At 42.9% G+C, this 18,479-nt stretch overlaps 1 protein-coding gene across 3 annotated transcripts in view; it reads left to right on the top strand.

Moving 5' to 3' along the window:
* The window catches only part of hdac7a (histone deacetylase 7a), a 63,794-nt gene that overhangs the window by 13,264 nt on the left and 32,051 nt on the right, over positions 1-18,479 (top strand). Inside the window, exons 1-2 of one of the 3 annotated variants that reach the window (XM_084014797.1) lie at positions 1,105-1,299; positions 2,272-2,340. Coding sequence is in view for 2 of the 3 variants with exons in the window: in XM_084014795.1 (XP_083870921.1) it covers positions 2,272-2,340 (69 nt within the window). In the remaining variant the exon portion in view is untranslated. Of the gene's footprint in view, positions 1-1,104; positions 1,300-2,271; positions 2,341-15,103; positions 15,214-18,479 lie in introns of those variants that run through there. The other 2 variants (XM_084014795.1, XM_084014796.1) reach the window with 2 other exon arrangements.

Consider the following 18,479-nt stretch of genomic DNA (forward strand, 5'->3'; position numbering starts at 1 on the left):
ATCCCTTTTTTGCTCACTGGATTGTGCACATTTTTTCAGAATTTAAATGGCCTGATTTATATAGCACTTTTCTCCATAAAAAAGAAAGAAATACTTTTTTGGGGTAATTTATAGGTGGTTAAGTAATGGTTTTACTGCTATGGTCCACTTTAGATCAAACTAATACAATTTATTTGAGGTGCCTGATTTCAAGGAGCATTGCAGGGATGCTCACTTGTTGATTTTGTTTCGTGAACAGTTTATGTAATTCTGTGAATTGCAATTGAAATACGGTTTTGGAGCACTAATTGACATAAAAACCTGGCAGGAAATACTAAATAAAAATAGACAGTTTTGAGCAGAAAGTTTGTTTCAAGTTGCCCCACCAAAATAACCTTTTGTTTAATGCCGTTATGGTTTCATTCTGTGCTGTAATGAGAAATTCTTGTGTACAGCATATTACAAGGTTATACCAATACAGTGGACAGAGAATAAACATAAGAATGAAGCAGCCACCTGATGGAGGTCCTTTGCTTGTGGCAGCAGCCTCGTGAACATGTGCTTGATCTTGGGAGTGTCACATGTTGGTCGAACTGCTGTTTCATCCTGACAAAGAGGTCTGAGAGACGCACTGATATGCTGTTTGTACAGCAGATGGAAGTTGCATCCTGATGCGCAGCGGCATGTAACAGTGAAATTAAACTGGCCCCTGTTGCTTTTTTCCCCTCGGGACCTCCAAAAGGGCTCCTGGAGGGTGCCGGGACCCCCCGGAACCACGTGGGTCTGCACGGCGCTGCAACAGCGCCAGTTTGGAGGTTTTTGACAGCAGATGGAGCCACAGTGTAGGGGCCATTGTTTTTGATTGGAGTCCCCCCCTCGCCGAAACTAACTTACCGGTACAAGTTTCAAGGCGCGGATTGGCTGCGGCGTGCACCCAATGGGAGTCAAGTCGGTGCAGGAAAACAATAGTCCTGAAGGTCCGTGTGAAGTCGAGGCTATTTTTGGTGGGGCCCGCCTTGCTTGCTATTTCTGTCAGCAGGAGAGCGAAGGGGAGGAGGGGAGGGAGGGGGCAGGACGCGAGGGGCCGGACTTTTCTTTTCTGCAACTTGCCTGCGACAAGTCTCTTTTCTCTTCTTCCTCCTCCTCCTCCTCATCCTCAGTACTGTCTTCTGACAACACCAGCGGAGCTCACCATCTCCCCCCGTCAGGTTTTTCGCTCCCTTGGATGCATTGTTTTTTCTTGTTTAATTCAACTGGATTATTAGAAGTGTTTGGCCCGCGACTGTTGCAGGAGGCGTTGCCGGGTTCCTTCTGTACAAGGTAGGCGAAGCTCCGTGGGAGCAGCTGGGAGTTCCTTACCGGTCCTGTACTTGTTAGCCGTGCCGGGGTTTGCGTCGGGCTGGCCGGTACCTGCACAGGTGTCTGCTCCGTGCTGATTGCTCACGAGCGCGCGGACACGCGCACGTGCGACCGAAAATAGGAGCGTTAATAAAACCTGAATAACTACTCTACGCGTTTTGTCTGTACGGGGTTATTTTAGTGTTCTTACACTGCGACTATAAAGTCACTATTAGTGATATGCTAGAAACGGATAAAAGTAGGAGAAAGTCACTCCGGAGTAAAGAATCCTGCGTGCTGGTTGTCTTCGTGGACAGAAAGTGTTTTTAAAAGTCTGTGAGCCACAGAGCTGTCGTTTTTATCCGATATTATTGAAACATGATTTACTTCTGGCCCTTGTGTTTGACCCCAATTAGCGTTTGGCTGCTGATCATGACGTTAACCAGCTGCAGCGCGCGCGCACACACGCACACACGCAAATCAGAGGAATAAAGTAGAACATAAGGCAAGGAGTGCATTTTTTTTTTAATTCTAAAGAAGCTTTCTCTCTCCCCATCTGTGCGCGTGCGTGCCTGCGCGTGTCTGTGTTTCGGTTTGCCCATCCAGCTATGTCACACACATTCAGCAATCTGTCTATCCAGATCTGAGTCCAGGGTGGACTAGGGTCGGGTCTTGCTCAGCTTGTGCCCTGCAGCCGCACCCATCAGGTGGCCAAGTCCTCTTATACAAACCTCCAACTAGCCTCAGTCCCACTTCTGTGGGACACTGATGGTGTTCCTCACTTGAGGTTTAGGCAACAGAAAGGAGTCTTTGATTAAAAAAAAAAAAAAAACATTAACACTGTTGCATCCCAGTGTGGAAGTTGTCATGTTTGCTTGTTTAAATCATCTCTTATTGCTTTATGTTGTATAAGTGAGCTGCATTTCACTCGTTTATTTTGGTTTGTCTCCACAGATGGACTCAGCACCTCTGGGGACATCGTAAAGACAGACAGACGGGACAACAGATTTTGTACAGTGGCAGGTAGGACTTTACACAGAGAATGTCCCACATACCAACTGTACCTTAATAAGTAGTTGTGTTGTGGCTCGGCGATATTCTACTCAAATGTGTTAAAGTCAGGCGGCTGAAAGTGTGGAAAAATGCTGTAAACCCCCCTCAGGTCTACAGCTTTTCTTTTTTACGGCGTACACACACACACACACACACACACCACACCACACAGCTTGGGTGACAGCAGTTTTTCCAGTGCAAAATGATCTAAGCTGTTTAATTCTCAGAGAAGTGCAGTAAATTACAGAACAGGTGTTGGCCTGACTGGAAAGACGTTCTCGGGCCGCTGTGGTTTTCATGTGCGGCTTTTAGAAATCTGGTTTGCTGCAGGTCATGCACAAGTGTGGTTTGGTATGTGTCAGGAAGTCCTTTTCAATTTGTGCGAGAGCTTCAACCCGAGATATTTGACGTATTTGCTAACACTGTGAAAAAACTTTGAGCTGTACTTAGATTTCGAGAAATGATTTGATTCTAAATTCTACTAAATTGAAAACGAACATGACAAAGATCTGGAACCCTACAAACTTAGTTCCTACAAATGTTTTGTTCCCCACACATTTTCAGTTGCGAATGTTTTTCATTTGTCACGTAACTGCTGCGTTTTCATTTAAGTGTGGTCATGAAAATGTCCACATTTATTATTAGTACGATAGAGGATGTGAACCTGAGCCAATGCGCCTACTCTTATTTCACCACGCTTCATTAAAAATCTAACTTTCTAACTAACCAGAGTCGATGAGGGGCGTGTTGGGGATGCCCTTTGTTTATAATAACCACAGGGTTTCCATCACAGCAGTTCTATATCTATTTAATGCACATTTCTCACCAATCGCCTTGCGCTCACTTCCTTTGAAGGAACAGCACGGCGACTCAGCTCGCTTAATGCTGACTCACGTGGGAAACGCTCAACACTTTCTTCTTGAACCTGAGATCAAAATGTGTTTGATCCGCCGCTCCGCCCATCAGAAACAAGTCGCCGGCTGTTTCTTTGTGTCTTTTTTTGAGTTTAGATTAGCATTCTCTGCTGCGAGGCATGCCTGTGTGATCACACTGTGTAGGATTACAATGCATGACTCTGTGAATGGGAGCCGACCCTGGCTGTGCCAGGCTCCGCTGACTGTATGCTCACCGAGGACGGAAAAAACCCCGGTGAGGTCATGGCCGAGGCTTTAGGCTCTGGTTACATGTGTGTAGGGCAACTGACACTGGCTCACTCGCCTTTTGTCTTCCTCTCTAATCGCTCCCTGTTTACTCACACACATGCACATAACCTCCCGTTAAAGCATTTCCAACGTGGAGCGCCGTGCCCCCGATGCCAGGCGTCTCTGAGGTCGGAGGCTGGTTAGCACTCCAAGGTGGCAGCAGTCTGGGCCAGATGTGTGTAAAGTGTTTAAAAGCGTCTAGAGCTCAAACAGCCCTTTAAACTACACAGGGCTGCTATAATAGACCTGCAGGGCCACCGGGATTACGTCTGTGGTAACCCTAAAAACAGATACATGCGCTGTGCATAGTACACTCTTCCTGTCCATTTTATTCCTCATTGAATGTGTATGACTTCCATGCTGTCCTCTTTAAACACTGTAGGGAGAGACTTTGGAGACAGATAACAACAGGCATGATTGTAATAGCTGAAGTGGAGATCACATTTCCTCTTCCTGGTCCTGGTTTCCAAACAATGGGGTCAGCTGATCCGGCTGCTTTGCTTCTTTTTGTGATGAATGGGAGAGCTGATGGAGGAAGAGTGGGTTACAGCAGACACAGTGGGAATGATAGAAGGAACTAAAGGAGGATACGGTGAAGGACGCTTGTAATAAGGGCTGCAACAAATGGACATTTTTATTATATTAAGCATTTTGTCTTTTAATTAAAAAATTGCCCACCACCCATATTGAAATGGTTTGTTTTGTCCGACAAAAGTAAAAGATGTTCCGTCTAATATCACAGAAGATTAAGAAAAGCAGCAAATGAATGAATGGATGAAAATGAATGAACTCCAGTTAATTTTAAGTTAATCAATGAATAACAATCCATTGAGAAAAAGGTTTATATACAAGTGCGTTCTTTTAGTTATTATACATTTATAGAAAACTCCCACGTCAGATTAAGGGATTTCCATACAGTTGATGTCAATATGACATGAAAAGATTCTATGTATATTTATGGGATGGCAGCATCAAACTGCAGTGATTAGAGGGAGTGAATGACGAGGCTTTGTTCCACAGGGATCCTGTTAAGCCTTTACTCCGGTTTAATGCTCCTTCTGTTTCCTGCCGCTAATCTTCCTCGATTCTTTATACATCCGAGTAACCTGAGCACACTTTGCCATTTAATCAACAGGTTACTTGAGTCTTCATCGAACACAGAGGTAATATATCACGAAATGACAAACTTGAATGGCGATACTGCTGCAGGTATTTCTGCACGCTATTTATTCAACACTTAATTCTGGAATTTCCAGTGTGTGTGGCGTTTTTGTTCCAAAACGTGTAGTTATTAAATCCCACCAGCAAAGACTGACTTACTTGTACTGATCTGGAGATATATTATTGTCCTTTTTAAACTGTGGGGCCCCTTAAAGCCACTGCAGCGCAGACGCAAGCTGTGCAGTAAGTTGTGGTAGTAAAGGTAGTAATAGTAGACGGCAGGGAAGGAGGCGGCTATTTTTGACTTGCTGAACAAATGGCTCGATTGTCCTGCTTCTAGTTGCATGCAATCACTTGATGTCAGGGGTAACGTTATATAATACTCTCTGGGGGGGGGGGGGGGCTGTGTGTGTGTGTGTGTGTGTGTGTTTGTGTGTGTGTGTGTGTGTGTACGTACAGTTGCTTTCTTTCGTTTCGTGTTAATTGTGTGTATTTTTCAGTTTCTCGGTGTCAGCCTGCACATAGTTGGTGTAAATGGCACAGAGAGGCTGTGTGTAGATGACCCGAGGTAACACTGTCTCACATTTAAGTAGTGTGTCAAATCAATTCCTGTTGTATTAACCTTTTGAGCTAACGGCTCCTTGCTGTGGTCAGCTGGGTAATTGGTCGGTTATCGGCCTCCAGCTGCAGTGTGCATCACCCTTGGGATGTCTGTGTCTCTGTCTCTTTCTCTGTCTCTCTCCCCCCCTCTCTCTGTCGTACACACCAGCACACATGTAGTCTCACTTAATCCCGTTGAAATCTACTGATTTAATGGGATTATTTCAATAAGGATTTATTCCTGTGGCATAGTTCAAACCAGACCAGAAGGATCTCAAAAAGCATTTTGAGTCTACAGTCATTTATGTTTTGACAATTTCCTTCTATCAAAAACCTCATTTATTTTTGAGGATCAGAGCAAATGCAAACTAAATCTACTGATACAGAACATTTCTGTCTACAAGCTCATTTAAAACCAATAAAAAGCGATATCGTCATCCGATGATAGCCGGTGAGTTCCCAGGTTGCAGGTTCCACTGCGTTCCACCTCTTTTGCTCTTCACACAGACTGTTTACCGGCATTCAAATGAAGCCTGCTTCAGCGTGCTGCTTTGAATTGCTCAATAATACTCAGACTACAAGCCCACTCTATAATATCATTGCCTACAGATACTACATATTAATGCAGGAGCTGTCTATTGGTCGTTCTGAGAAGAGAAGATCTGCAAAATTAAACTTCTGATTTCAACTGATTGCTGTTCAGTTTTACTCATGTGGCTCTGTGAGAAATGCACGTCGATGATATGACTATCTGATAAAGGGCCAGTGTCGGCTCCTATATTGTTTAAAACGCAGCAGAGAGTAATGGACGTCTCACATCCAGTCCAGATCACGAGGTGACTGACACTGACCTCGGATCAGATCGCCTGCAGATGTAATAGGAGCTCCTCTCATCTGGATGGACTCCTGCCGTGTGTGTGTGTGTGTGTGTGTGTGTGTGTGTGTGTGTGTGTGTGTGTGTGTGTGTGTGTGTGTGTGTGTGTGTGTGTGTGTGTGTGTGTGTGTGTGTGTGTGTGGAGGGACAGAATGCATGTTTATTTAATGTGCGTCTGTGTTTGTGTCTGTCTGTGGGTTTGTGCACTAGGGTGTTGTGTGTGTGTGTGTGTGTGTGTGTGTGTGTGTGTGACGCCACAGAGACCCAACGACAGCGCTGCAGCGACCAAAGGTAGGAGTCGTTGTGCAGTTAACTTTGCAAATGGCAAATGTGCTGCGTGGAATATGTTCCTTACCACAAGGAGGAAGTTGATGCACAATGACATGCCTGCAGTGATTTATACTCACTTCACTTCTTTATTAGATACACGAGTGTGTCAGGGAGTCTCTTTAATTTTTGCAAGCCTACTTATTAAATCCAGGGCTAACGGCAAAAATGTGTAATACCGTGACGGTATATATTCAATTTCAGCAATATTGAGGGTAATATTTATATTCAAATCTGGCGTATGCTCAACTAATGTCTGCTGTATTTTCCTGGCAAAAAGGAAGGGAATTCAAATGCCAGTAGCACTTAATAATTTGTGCTGCCAGTTTGTGGTCGGAGACACTTTATTAACCAGGTCATTTCTCACCATGTGCAGAGATGATGTACAGTAGTTGTGGAGTGAGTTAATGTTATTGCTGCTGCTACATGCCACGTCTATCTGACAAGTTAACTGAGAGTGATTATTGATTCATCCTGCAGTTTGTTCTTTCATAAAATGAAAATAGTGAAAAGAGGTCATCACCACTTATCCACAGTGCAAGCTGTCACATTCAAACTGCTTGTTGCCCGACCAACAGGCCGAAACTCAAAACTTAAAAGTAATCAGACTGCTATCACAGACCGAGATTTAAAAAAGACAGCAATTATTCACAAATTGCATCAACGAATAATCAAATAACAATCGGGCCATCGGAGAGCACAGACCTCGGCCCAGCCAGTTCTGTACAGTAAGTAAAAAAGAACGTATCTATCTGCCCCATGATTTAGAATGCACTCCAGAATGTAATGACTTTTTCATCAAAGTCGGGCCAACCAAATACATAACCTCAAGAGTTTCACCTCTGACCCAGAGCTGTCAATCTGTGGCTGAATAAAAACAAAGTGTCTCAGCTATATAACAAATCTTGATTATTGTATTTCCAGCATCTTGCAGCATTTCTAAATGCAGAAAATGTTATTTCTGCTCCATAGCCATGCACATCTTTAAGTGCCTACAGAAGCATACTAACGTCTGTGCGTTTGCGTCTCGAGGTATGGAAGTTTGTCTGCGACTGTGTTTGTGTGGATCCTGCTTTTGTCTGTGTGTGTACGTGTGTGTGTTCATCCCTGACCAGAGTGCAGAGCATGTGCAGGAATGTTAATGTCTTCTTCCTTTGTTGTCCGTGCAGACGGCCGGGTGTGACTGTGCATATTCATGAAGCTGCCTTCCTGGAACACGTTAACTTTTACCAAGGAAAGAAAGTAGATGGGAAAAAAGTAGGATGAAGAAATTGAAAGGGGGCAAAAATAGTCGAGAGATGGAATCACAGTGTTAAAATAGAAATAGGCATTGGGAGGTGGGAAGATGTCTCAAAAATAAAAGCATGAAGTAAGGGAGGGAGGCAGATGTCAGAGTCCTGCCAGCAAATCCTATTTCACACACAGACTTCATTCATCTTTAGCGACTGCAACAGGAGCCAAAGTAGTTGTATTAGTTGGTAAACTACGGTCATACGGTCCAGCAAACGACAAATTTGTTATTGAATTCTCCTGCCAGTTTTTTAAATTTTTTTACTAATTTTCAGAAATTCAACAACTTGTTAAGATTCATACGGTATTTGCGTCCAGGTGAGTCTTTGATAGGGGAATAGAAGATTCTTGTCTTTACCAGGCGGCAACCTCCGAGTCTGAGAAGTGAAGCCAAAGTGGAAGTGCCTCAAACATTCTCTCTAATGACCAGCAGGGGCTGAGTCCTCTGGTTAAAAAAGTACTAAGTACTTGATTTATTACCTCAGTGAACATTGTAAACTTAAATATGTGGTCTATATAAAGCAGGGTATGCTTAAGGGCGGGGCTACCTTGTGATTGACAGGCCACTACCACAGTGTGTGAAGTAAGACATCTTTATCCAACAGAAAACATCAAAGTTGTGTTTGCAACTATGTTTTGAAAATGACTTGTTGTACAATATTGAGTTAAAGAAGAATGAAGTTTCAGCAGGAAAAAGACTATAATCTTCTTTTCTTATCAGGAGAAAAGCCTTTGCTGCAGATTGTTTTTTTTCTGGAGCTACCAATCTCCCCACCACTACCACAGGCTATCAGTGTATCAGTCACCACTGTTCACTGTTCATGACTCACCATTTTCACCGCTGATAACCAGAAACTTCCTTCAGCTCGATTGAAGTAATTTTCCTTTCAGCGTTGCAAAGTATTTGATTAAATAATGCACACTTAAGAGTTGTGTGGCGTTAGCATTTGTTTGGCTGATCCGGTTGTATCTTAGTAAGACGTGTGAGTGGGACATGTGAGTGTTTTGAAGGGTGTGATGACAAAGGTGGAATGATATCTGTGTGACTGCGTGTGATGTGTGTGATGTGTATTATAACAGATAAAGCGAGGGGGGGAGATCCCTTTGAGCGAGCTGCAGTGTTGAGTGGCTTTATCTGTTTTGGGAAATGTGGAGAATGTGTTTGATGTTAAGAGCTGACTCTGTGTGTGTGTGTGTGTGTGTGTGAGTGTGATGGAGAGATCGGACAGATGTGTAGAAATATTGAAGTGAGAGGCCCAATCACAATTCTTTTTCATGTTGGTTTTAAAGACTAAAATGTACTATTTAACAAACAAACAAATTGCCCTTTTCAAAAACTACATCCCCAGAAGGTAACAAAACACAACACCACAATCTTTCTGGAAAAAAGACTTACATTCTTAAACTCTAAGCGAACATTTATCAGTTAGAAATATATATTCATCAATTACTCTTCACCTGGACATAATCTAGATCCGCTGCACAGCACTTATTTAAAAGGAAATGCATCACTGATTCGCCTTCAAGCCAATTTGAATCCGAGCACAAGGGGCCAAACTGCCTCCTTACCATCTGACTGGTTGCTGACATAAAAGTAGTATTTTAAAGGCTATATTTTTAAGCAGAGACTGGTGCAGTGCTCAATCCACATAAAATGCATAATCACTCAACCACATAATCACTTCCAGCAAACTTTATGAAGAACAATGAGGGTAAAACAGCATCATTGACTATTCTCTGCTCAGCTAAAACCACAAACACCGAACCATCAGCACGTTAGCGTGTCGCTCACTACAGAGCCTATTTGTAACCGGAACAGACAACATTGTATTATTAGCCTGTTCTCCTCTGCGGTGGCAGCGACCGACGACCAATAATCCCTGCTCGTCCCCGACTCTGCTTAAAGCTCCAGATAGCAAATGTATCACGTTTGGGGAGGTTTATCCATCCCAGCTGCACCTGTATGCAGTTGAAACACTGGAGCCATAGAATTCAACTGATAGATGAGAAAGGAACTCTCTGTAAAGGCCAATCGTGTAGACGTTTGAATCTTTCACTATTGAATATCGTCTTATTACACGCCTGTAATCAAAGTTAATTTTTGAAGATACTTAAACTCAAACCTTGAAGTTTTTCACTGTTAGCTAGTGACAGTGCTTCTAAAATATCTCAAATATGTTTTGAGATCTGTGAGAATGAGAAATTACCCCTCATTACAGTTTGAACATATAGAAAGCATGTGTTTCTACCTTGTGTATGATGTGTATTGGCTCATTTAAGGAGGATTTGCTGGGAGCTGCCCACTATGACCAGTGCTGCTGTTGTGCAACTGTATTGTTGCTGCTCAGCTGAAGAAAACGCTGCTTTGTCGAAGGGCATTTCCACAATACTTAATACTGTCAGGGCTTTGACTAGATGCTGCATACACAAGACGATTAGATACTAAAACAAGTATTCTTCCTGCTACACTGATCTTTAACTTCAAACAGAGAGGACTGGAGTAAGCCTCCTTGTTGACACTGCTAAAGTGCCCACGGGCAAAACAATGAACGCCTTCCAGCCTTACCTCATCCATTTGTAACCAACCGTGACCTCTGACCTCCCCTTTTAGGAAGGCGTCAAAAAGAAAACAAAGAATTTACCCACAGGGAACAATAAAGATGTTGTCATAGATCAGCAGCTGACTCGTTCCAACACAGGAATTTGGTTTTCAGTAAAAATGTTTGCTCATGCAGCGTAAAGAAATCCTTCCTCCTGATGCAGAGCAACTTGAGATCCAACCGACGGTCAATCAGACGTAGTGCTCATCTTTTGAATCTGTTCACTCACGTCGGCTGGCACGACTCATGGATGCCCGCTTCTTCTGTTAATTCCATCCCGACCAAGCTGTAGCATTTATCTCTACGCCAGAGGATGGTTTAGAACAGACACAGGAAATGGGGTACAATCAGATTGATTCTTGAAAGTTGACTTAAGCTTTTGGTGTATTGTGTTCAGCTGATGGTGTTAAAGACAAGAAACAGACATGAGAATGTCAAGAAGGCCCTTAGTGGGACTCTTTGCTTTGCCTTTGTTGTCTGTGCAGCAGAGGCAGGATTCACTGTCATTTGTCAAACTAGACAGCACACCTGGTGTGTGTGTGTGTGTGTGTGTGTGTGTGTGTGTGTGTGTGTGTGTGTGTGTGTGTAATGAATGAGTTGTTCGAAAGTTTCCAGCTTCAAGCGAATTGCAACACCGGGTCCAGCGAAAGATGACAGGGACGCAAGGAATGTTAAAGTGTGTGTGAGTTGTGTAAATGGATGTTTTACTGGCATGCCGACCTGGTGGATTCCTAAAGCACCTGAAGCAGGGCACGATGTAATGGCTTACTTGGATTCCTCTTTTACGAGCTTGCACGACTTTCATGAATCACTTTGAAAAGAATATCCTGTAATTTTGTGTATCAGACATCTATTTTTGTTCCTACACTCTCAATGCCACCCACAGGAGATCAACCTCTTACCTAAATGTATGGTTCAATTAGGGAAACAATCCTGGTTTGGGTTAGAATAGGTAGTTTGTCACTCAACTTCAGTTATTATGTGGGTTAACCCGTGTTACGTACCTTACCTAAGTAAAAATGTAAGTTTACGTTGACATTTGGTTTCACATGGTGGGAAAACATCGGGCTCCTGGGTCAAAGTCCTGTGTTTGTTTGATCCGTCCTCCCCGACCTCCTCTATCCGTGGACCAAGGCAAGAAAACGGAAATCAAAATGTCTGGTTCACCTGTGGTATTTTTCCAGATGTTTACCCTTAACCAAAGCCCTCCATGAATATATTTAGCCCTTCTTTGTACATTTCTGGGTCTACTTTATTTCAATTGGTGCATTTTACATGTTCCTAACATTTCCTAGATGTCAACAAAGTGCTAAATGTCTTTTTTTGGCCTCTCTTTCCCTTTCTATATACAATATATATAACATTGTTTCTCCAGAACCTGACAACTGTCAATCCAGGTAAAATAGGTGAGGAAAAGAAACTATACTCTGCACTTTTTGTGGCCTAAGTAGACCAGAATGCATTGCAGAACACGTTCAACATTATACCTGCTAAACATCAGTACCACTGTGCCAAACTACATCCTCTCAAAACCACTAGCATGGCTGTGGACTCTTGTCTGTTTCAATGGCAGAAAAATAGTTAATCTTAGCTGACTTATTCCTATTGTTTTTTGTTGGTTAAACAGACATAGAGTAACCACATCTAGTTTTCCCCTGAATTCAACACATATGGAACCAGTGGGGGCTGTCGAAAGGCATTCTGGGAAATGTGGGTAATAGTAAAGTATAATGAAAGTGGTGAGAACACTTCATCAATACATTACTGAATGACAGATGGGTATAAGGTCGTAACTGCTACCGTAAGTGCTTGTTTCAGATCAGCCTGTGCATCACGATTCAAAGAAGGCTGACATGGCGGCCTGGAGCCGGAGATCTACCAGAGACACGTGGATGATTTAGGTGCCCTCGGTGTCCTCACTTAACCTCCAGTAGGTGGGAGCACCAGCAAAATGTTCTCACTTGAGAGGCTCGTCCTCAACTTGCTATCCTTGTAACACACACACACACACACACACACACACACACACACACACACACACACAAACAGAGGCTAGTTCTTAAACGTGTCGACAGCCACACACACACTACCATTTACACTTGAACACTCAAGAACGCACCAACAGAGCAACGCCATAAATATAGAAATAGTTTGCCGACAGTTGCAGGAAGGCAGGCAGGCCTCACACACACACACACACACACACCATGGTCTGGCCAGCTGTTATGGGAAGAGAAGAGGTTTTGAATGGGAGTGACAGCTGTGGATTCTTCATGATGAAGGAGGGAGAGAGAATGGAGATAGAAAGAGCAAGTGAGGGAGAAGGAATGAGTGTGGAGAAGTGGAGAGAAAGAACACTAATGATTTGTTTATCTTTTTTCTTTAACCAGATGTTGATACTCTAACTTTACTTTTTTCACAAGCAGGTTGAAATGGCTACATTTATTTAAACTGACTGACTGAAAGACAAAAGAGGCAGTAGGCGTTTTTTTTTTTTTTTTAAGTATAGAACTTAAGACCTGAACTTGGGTACCTAGCCCACCACAACTATACTTTTTCACTGCAGAACTGTTATTCGTATATATATCCCACATAGTCGTTAGCCAGGATGTGCACACCAAGAAAGTCAGTGAAAGAGCAACAAGGAAGAAGTCAAACAAACACTTGCATACTTAACTAAGTTGCATGTTTGTTTTAGGTAACAAACATACTTATTTGAACCCAACAACAATCGTCTAACACAATCTTGTCTTAAACATAACCTGTTTGTTGCCTAAAGTTAACAATTTTAACAGAATTACTCAATGTTTTTTACATTATGTAATACATTGTTGTATCTGATTGAAGAATGAGTGATGACTTTTTTTAACGTTTTTTTACATTTGATGTAACACAACTCTGTTTCTGTAAAAGCATTGAGGTCTGATGGGAGCGAGCTCCCAGAGTAAAGAGCATGTGATCCTAACCGTCAGTACCAGACTATTCATAGAGATCCTGTGTTGTGCAAGGGTGATTTAGCAACTTGTACATTTTTTTTAACAAATACAACCTCCCCTCCTGCACCTTTTACACCATAAGAGGGATCATCACTTGCACACTGATGGTTGTATTTATCCTCACATTGTTATAAATATCATTGAATCACGCTATATCAATAAAATTATTCAACTATAAATATCTCCTGGGAAAATGCTTCCAATTCCAGAAGAACAGATCATCGTTTTGGAATGGAAGAAATCTATGTGTTATCATGAGCTGCTGCACCCAACATGGTTGAACAGACAAAGAAAGCAACAAAAAAAAAAAACACCTACAGAAACTCAAGGGACATCAAACGTTCCGAGGGAAAGGTTTCACATTATGCAACCGGTTTGATTGGCAGGTGAGCTCTGCAGAAACATGACCACAACACTTCCCCAAATGTGAAGTAAGCACACTGTAGCATTAACAGAAGCAGTATGAGTCAGGTGAAATGACCCATGCCGGGGAACGAGCTTCTCCTCCCCAGGCTATTGGGAAGTGAATGTAACTGACCATAGACAAGCTGACCTGCGTAGTGACCTACTGATTTTATATACAAACACTGGATACTCTTCACATTATTATATAATGGCGTATTCAATGGAACAGGGAAAATGACGAGAGTAGAGAGAGCAGCGCCATTGAAACCAATCCATGAGTTGAGGCACGAAAATACAAATGCAGGTTGTTTTTACTCACAGGGCTCCTCCAAGGATAGCAAAGATTTATTCACTTCCCACAACAATTGAAATGGATGTAACACAATTTAACTGGATTGTCAATAGTTGACTGAGTAGTTTTCCATGTTCCCATAATGGCTGTGTTTGTGAGTGATTGTGTGTGTTCAGTACATTAGTGTGTCGCCTTCAGGGCCACTGTTAGTCATTAATCCCAGTCGTTAATGGATGTCAAAGCCCTCCACTTTTCCCTAAAGCCATACATCCAGAGGAACAGTGATTTGGGAGTCAGTGTGGATGAGAGAGGGGTGTCGGAGAAGCGTCTGAGCGAGTTGTCTTCACTGCCATCAGGCCCAAGGGCACTGCGGCAGCAGCGTCACAACAACAGCAGGGGGAGGAGAGGGGAGGAAATGGGAGTCTAAACTCAGCTCTGACACAGGAAGCCACCCTGGTTCTCTCATTGTTGGGTTTTTATAGACTCAACTTCCTGCCGGACCGACCACCCCCGTTACCATGGTTACAATCCCTGTTGTTTATGGGATGGATTGTAAAGATTCTGCACTGGCATTGGCTCACACTGGCCAGAGTGTGAGTGTGTTGCTGGAGGAGAAGCCGAACCTTTTTAAGAAGCGGAAAGGCTTGTAAAGTCTAAATATGCCCCCAGCTGTGTTCTCAGATGTTACGTTTCATCTTGTCATTCGGTTCTTGCTAACCACTTTCTATATAGTTTTGGGCTGATTACATTGTTCTTAATGTTGCTTAAGTTTGTTTCCAGGCAGCATTAAAAAGGAGTGTGAAACTCTTTCAAAAGCTCTTTTCTGTCTGCAGAGAAAGTGATCGACTGTGTGAATGAAATGATGAAATCAACAGTTTGGTGTCGGACAGCTTCAACGAATAGAGATAGAGAGAGGGAGGGAGGGAGGGAGGAGAAGAAAGAGAAGGAGTTGAAGAAAAGAGGATGTGGCCGACAGTAAAAGATGACTGGAGGGGAGTGGAGCTCTCTGTCTAATTATAGATCCTGCTGTGAGCTGGCTGAGGCAGAAGTGCTACTGGGGTTTTCACATAGCCGGATATTTACAAGACAAACATGGGTATGTGCCTCCGACTTTATTCAGCCTTTACTTCATGTGTGCCTGCTCTTACATGTGCAGTCTGTTGTTTCCGTTGACATTTCTGTCTTAATGGAGAGGTGAAACCTGTTGTATCAGACTCCTGGGATCGTACTGCACGCTGGAAGCCTGCTGTAGTGTGTGTGTGTGTTTGTGTGTGTGTGTGTGTGCATGTGTGTGCGTGTGTGTGTGTGTGTTTGTGAGTGTGAGAAACAGTGATGATCGAGCCCAGCCTAGAGTTTATAAGGTACAAAGAGAGAGATGTATTTTTTATGTTATTTTTTTGTGTTAATTCCTCTTCTCTCTGTGTCGCTCGTTCTATGAGACTCGTCTTGTGTTCCTATCACTACAGCAGTTGTTTTAACAATAGCAACACAATGCAAGGTGTGTGTGTGTGTGTGTGTGTGTGTGTGTGTGTGTGTGTGTGTGTGTGTGTGTGTGTGTGTGTGTGTGTGTGTGTGTGTGTGTGTGTGTGTGTTCGTGTGTGTGTGTGTGTGTGTGTGTGTGATCTAGCAGGCAGCAGCCTTGGGTGTTTATGGAAACTCAGAGAGGACTTAAGAAACTGGACCCCATGCTGCATTATACATCAACCTTCCTCCGTTACTGTCAGACGCACACACAAACACACACTCACAATCACGCACATGCACATACACACAGATCCATGCATACATCTGTATTATCCTCTCTCCCTCTTACACTTATGGTGATTTCCATAAAGACACGTCGTGAATAGGAGCATCCACTGTGGGATCCGGAGGCCGCTGGGATTCGTCTGTGTGTTATTGTGCAGGAGCTGTGTCTGTTTTTGGCGTTGCTGCTATTTTGGGTTTGTTTAGTGTCCCGCAGGTTTGTTCCTATGAGAAATGTATGTGGGATGAGTTTAAATCAAATTAACTTGTTTTCTGCAATGATATAAATTGCCCCAACAAATGTCCGGGACAGTCTGTTATCCTGTTTGAGGTTAGCTCTCTGCAGTAATGCATGTGTCTGTGTTCTAGACCAATCGCTGAATACCTCCTGTTATGATAAATGTTGGCGGTTTTTGACTCAACGGTCTAGAGAGAGGTTAAAAATGCACTTTCAGCATATAGTTCAGTTTTTCATTGACTCAATCAGGAAGTGAGGAGTAGTAAGATCCCGACAATAGAAGGCAACATACAACTGGACACGTCGGTACGAGTTAAAGCTGGCGTAGGCAATATATATGTATCCCAAGCCCCTCCCACCAATCATGATCGTGAAGCATTCATATAGCAGCAATGTTACGAGAATGACCATTTTCTTTGCAGACGTGTGCACCAGTTAATCCCTCTGGGAGGATAAACTGTGATTTGAGGATTCTGCAAGCTAAACTATCAACATTGCGTTTCAGAGATGAAGAGAAAATGCTGCTAGTCTTCTGTCGGCAGCATCCGAGAGCCTTTTGTAGCTTTTAGCAGAAGCTAAACTTTTAGCAACATTTTTTCTCCATCACTGAAATGCTGAGCAGAAATCATCAGACTCTCTTTTTAAGAAGCCTGTCTTCATTTTTAGGGTTCCTTTGCAGGCAATCGGTACCATTGCTTGAATAGCAACGTTCCTGCTGTTGAATCAGGCTTTCACCGTCTGAAGGAACGTGCACATGCATCTGTTCTTGTAGAACCGCTGATAGGAGCTGAAATGACCTGAGATTGGCTAATTTTATTTTTTCGATCTTCTGATTGAGCTGTCAATCAGAAGATCGGCGGTTCGATCCCCAGCTCTTCCAGTCCACATGCCGAAGTGTCCTTGGGCAAGATACTGAACCCTGAAGGCTGTGCCATCGGCGTGAGAATGTGCTTGAATATGTTAGATGTGTGGCACCTTGTACAGCAGCCTCTCCCATCAGTATAGTATCTCTATGAATGTGTGTGGGCGAACACTGACATGTAGTGTGACATGCTTTGAGTGGTGGGAAGACGAGAAAATTGCTATATGATCAATTAGGCAGCTGCTCACAGAGTCCTGACCAACACCAGGAAAATGGACCACGTCACACCTGTCCTGAAAGCAGTGCCCTGTCTTCCCATGTGTAAAAGGATCGATTTTTAAAATCCTGTTACTGGTCTACGAGGCACTGAATGATCTCAGGCCTAAAAACATCTCAGAGCTACTTGTTCGTTATGAGACATCCAGACTCCTCAGATCATCTGGGACAAGTTTAGGGTTCCTGAGGTGTGCACAAATGATCAGCTCATTTAAATCAGGGCTGAAAACATTGTTTACGGCAGCCCTAAATGTTGTTGCTATTAATGTTTTTATGCCTCAGTACAGCACTTTGAATTCCCTTTTGTATGAATGCTTCTATACAAATAAACATGCCTTGCCTAAAAGCAAGTCCATTTATCATTCATCTCTGAGTTTTAGACGTCATCTTGTTTGCACAAAACAAACAATTGTTTAAGACACCTTGAACCGTGTGAAATAATGAACAGCTTCATCAGTCAGTTGCAGCCTTAGTAATAATAGTCTATTGTTGAGTTGGGCTTTACAATGAAACTAGGTTTGTTTGTTTAAAAAGTACAGCTCATTAGTCACCGTGTTCAAGAATATTTGAAGTGACACGCTGCCCTGGTAACCAGTTTTTCTAGACATGATATCAGTGCTCTCTTAATACCAGATACATGTTTGATTGGAAAAAGGAAACTTTATTTATTTTATTTGCTGAACACCTGATGTCCAGACCCATAAGTAGACCCATAACTACTGCAGTGTGTTATTTATTTATGTATTTGCATATTAACAAGCGTCTTCACTTCCTTAAAAGCCAGACTTGAACCTGCGGCTTTGACCCTGCGTTTGTTTGCTTTAGATGAAATGGAACTCTCTGTAAACTTGGATCAGCCTTTGGAACAAACACATAGCGGTTTATGAAGTGTTCCACGTATGTGCACTCATATTTGAATTGAATTTGACACCAAAAGGAAACTGATCACGTTGTTATTGCAGAGCACTAATGAAGAGGTGTGTTAGGTTCCTGCTGCAGCTCTTTCTGTACAAATATCTTTACACAGGCACACACCTGAAGACGTTGTAATAAAACCGCTGCATGCTACTCCTTTGTTTGAAGAGCTGAAGGGAGTGATAGAGATATAGAGATTTTGTTCTAGTCTTTCTCTGACATCTAGGAATCTTTCACCACTTTTTTTCATTTTTTTTTTATTCATACTAACAGGCTCATACATACACGGAGGTATTGACATCTTTATCTACTGGAAGAGTTGCCT

This window comes from Eutrigla gurnardus (genome assembly GCF_963514095.1).
Source record: "Eutrigla gurnardus genome assembly, chromosome: 8".
Classification (NCBI taxonomy): Eukaryota; Metazoa; Chordata; class Actinopteri; order Perciformes; family Triglidae; genus Eutrigla; species Eutrigla gurnardus.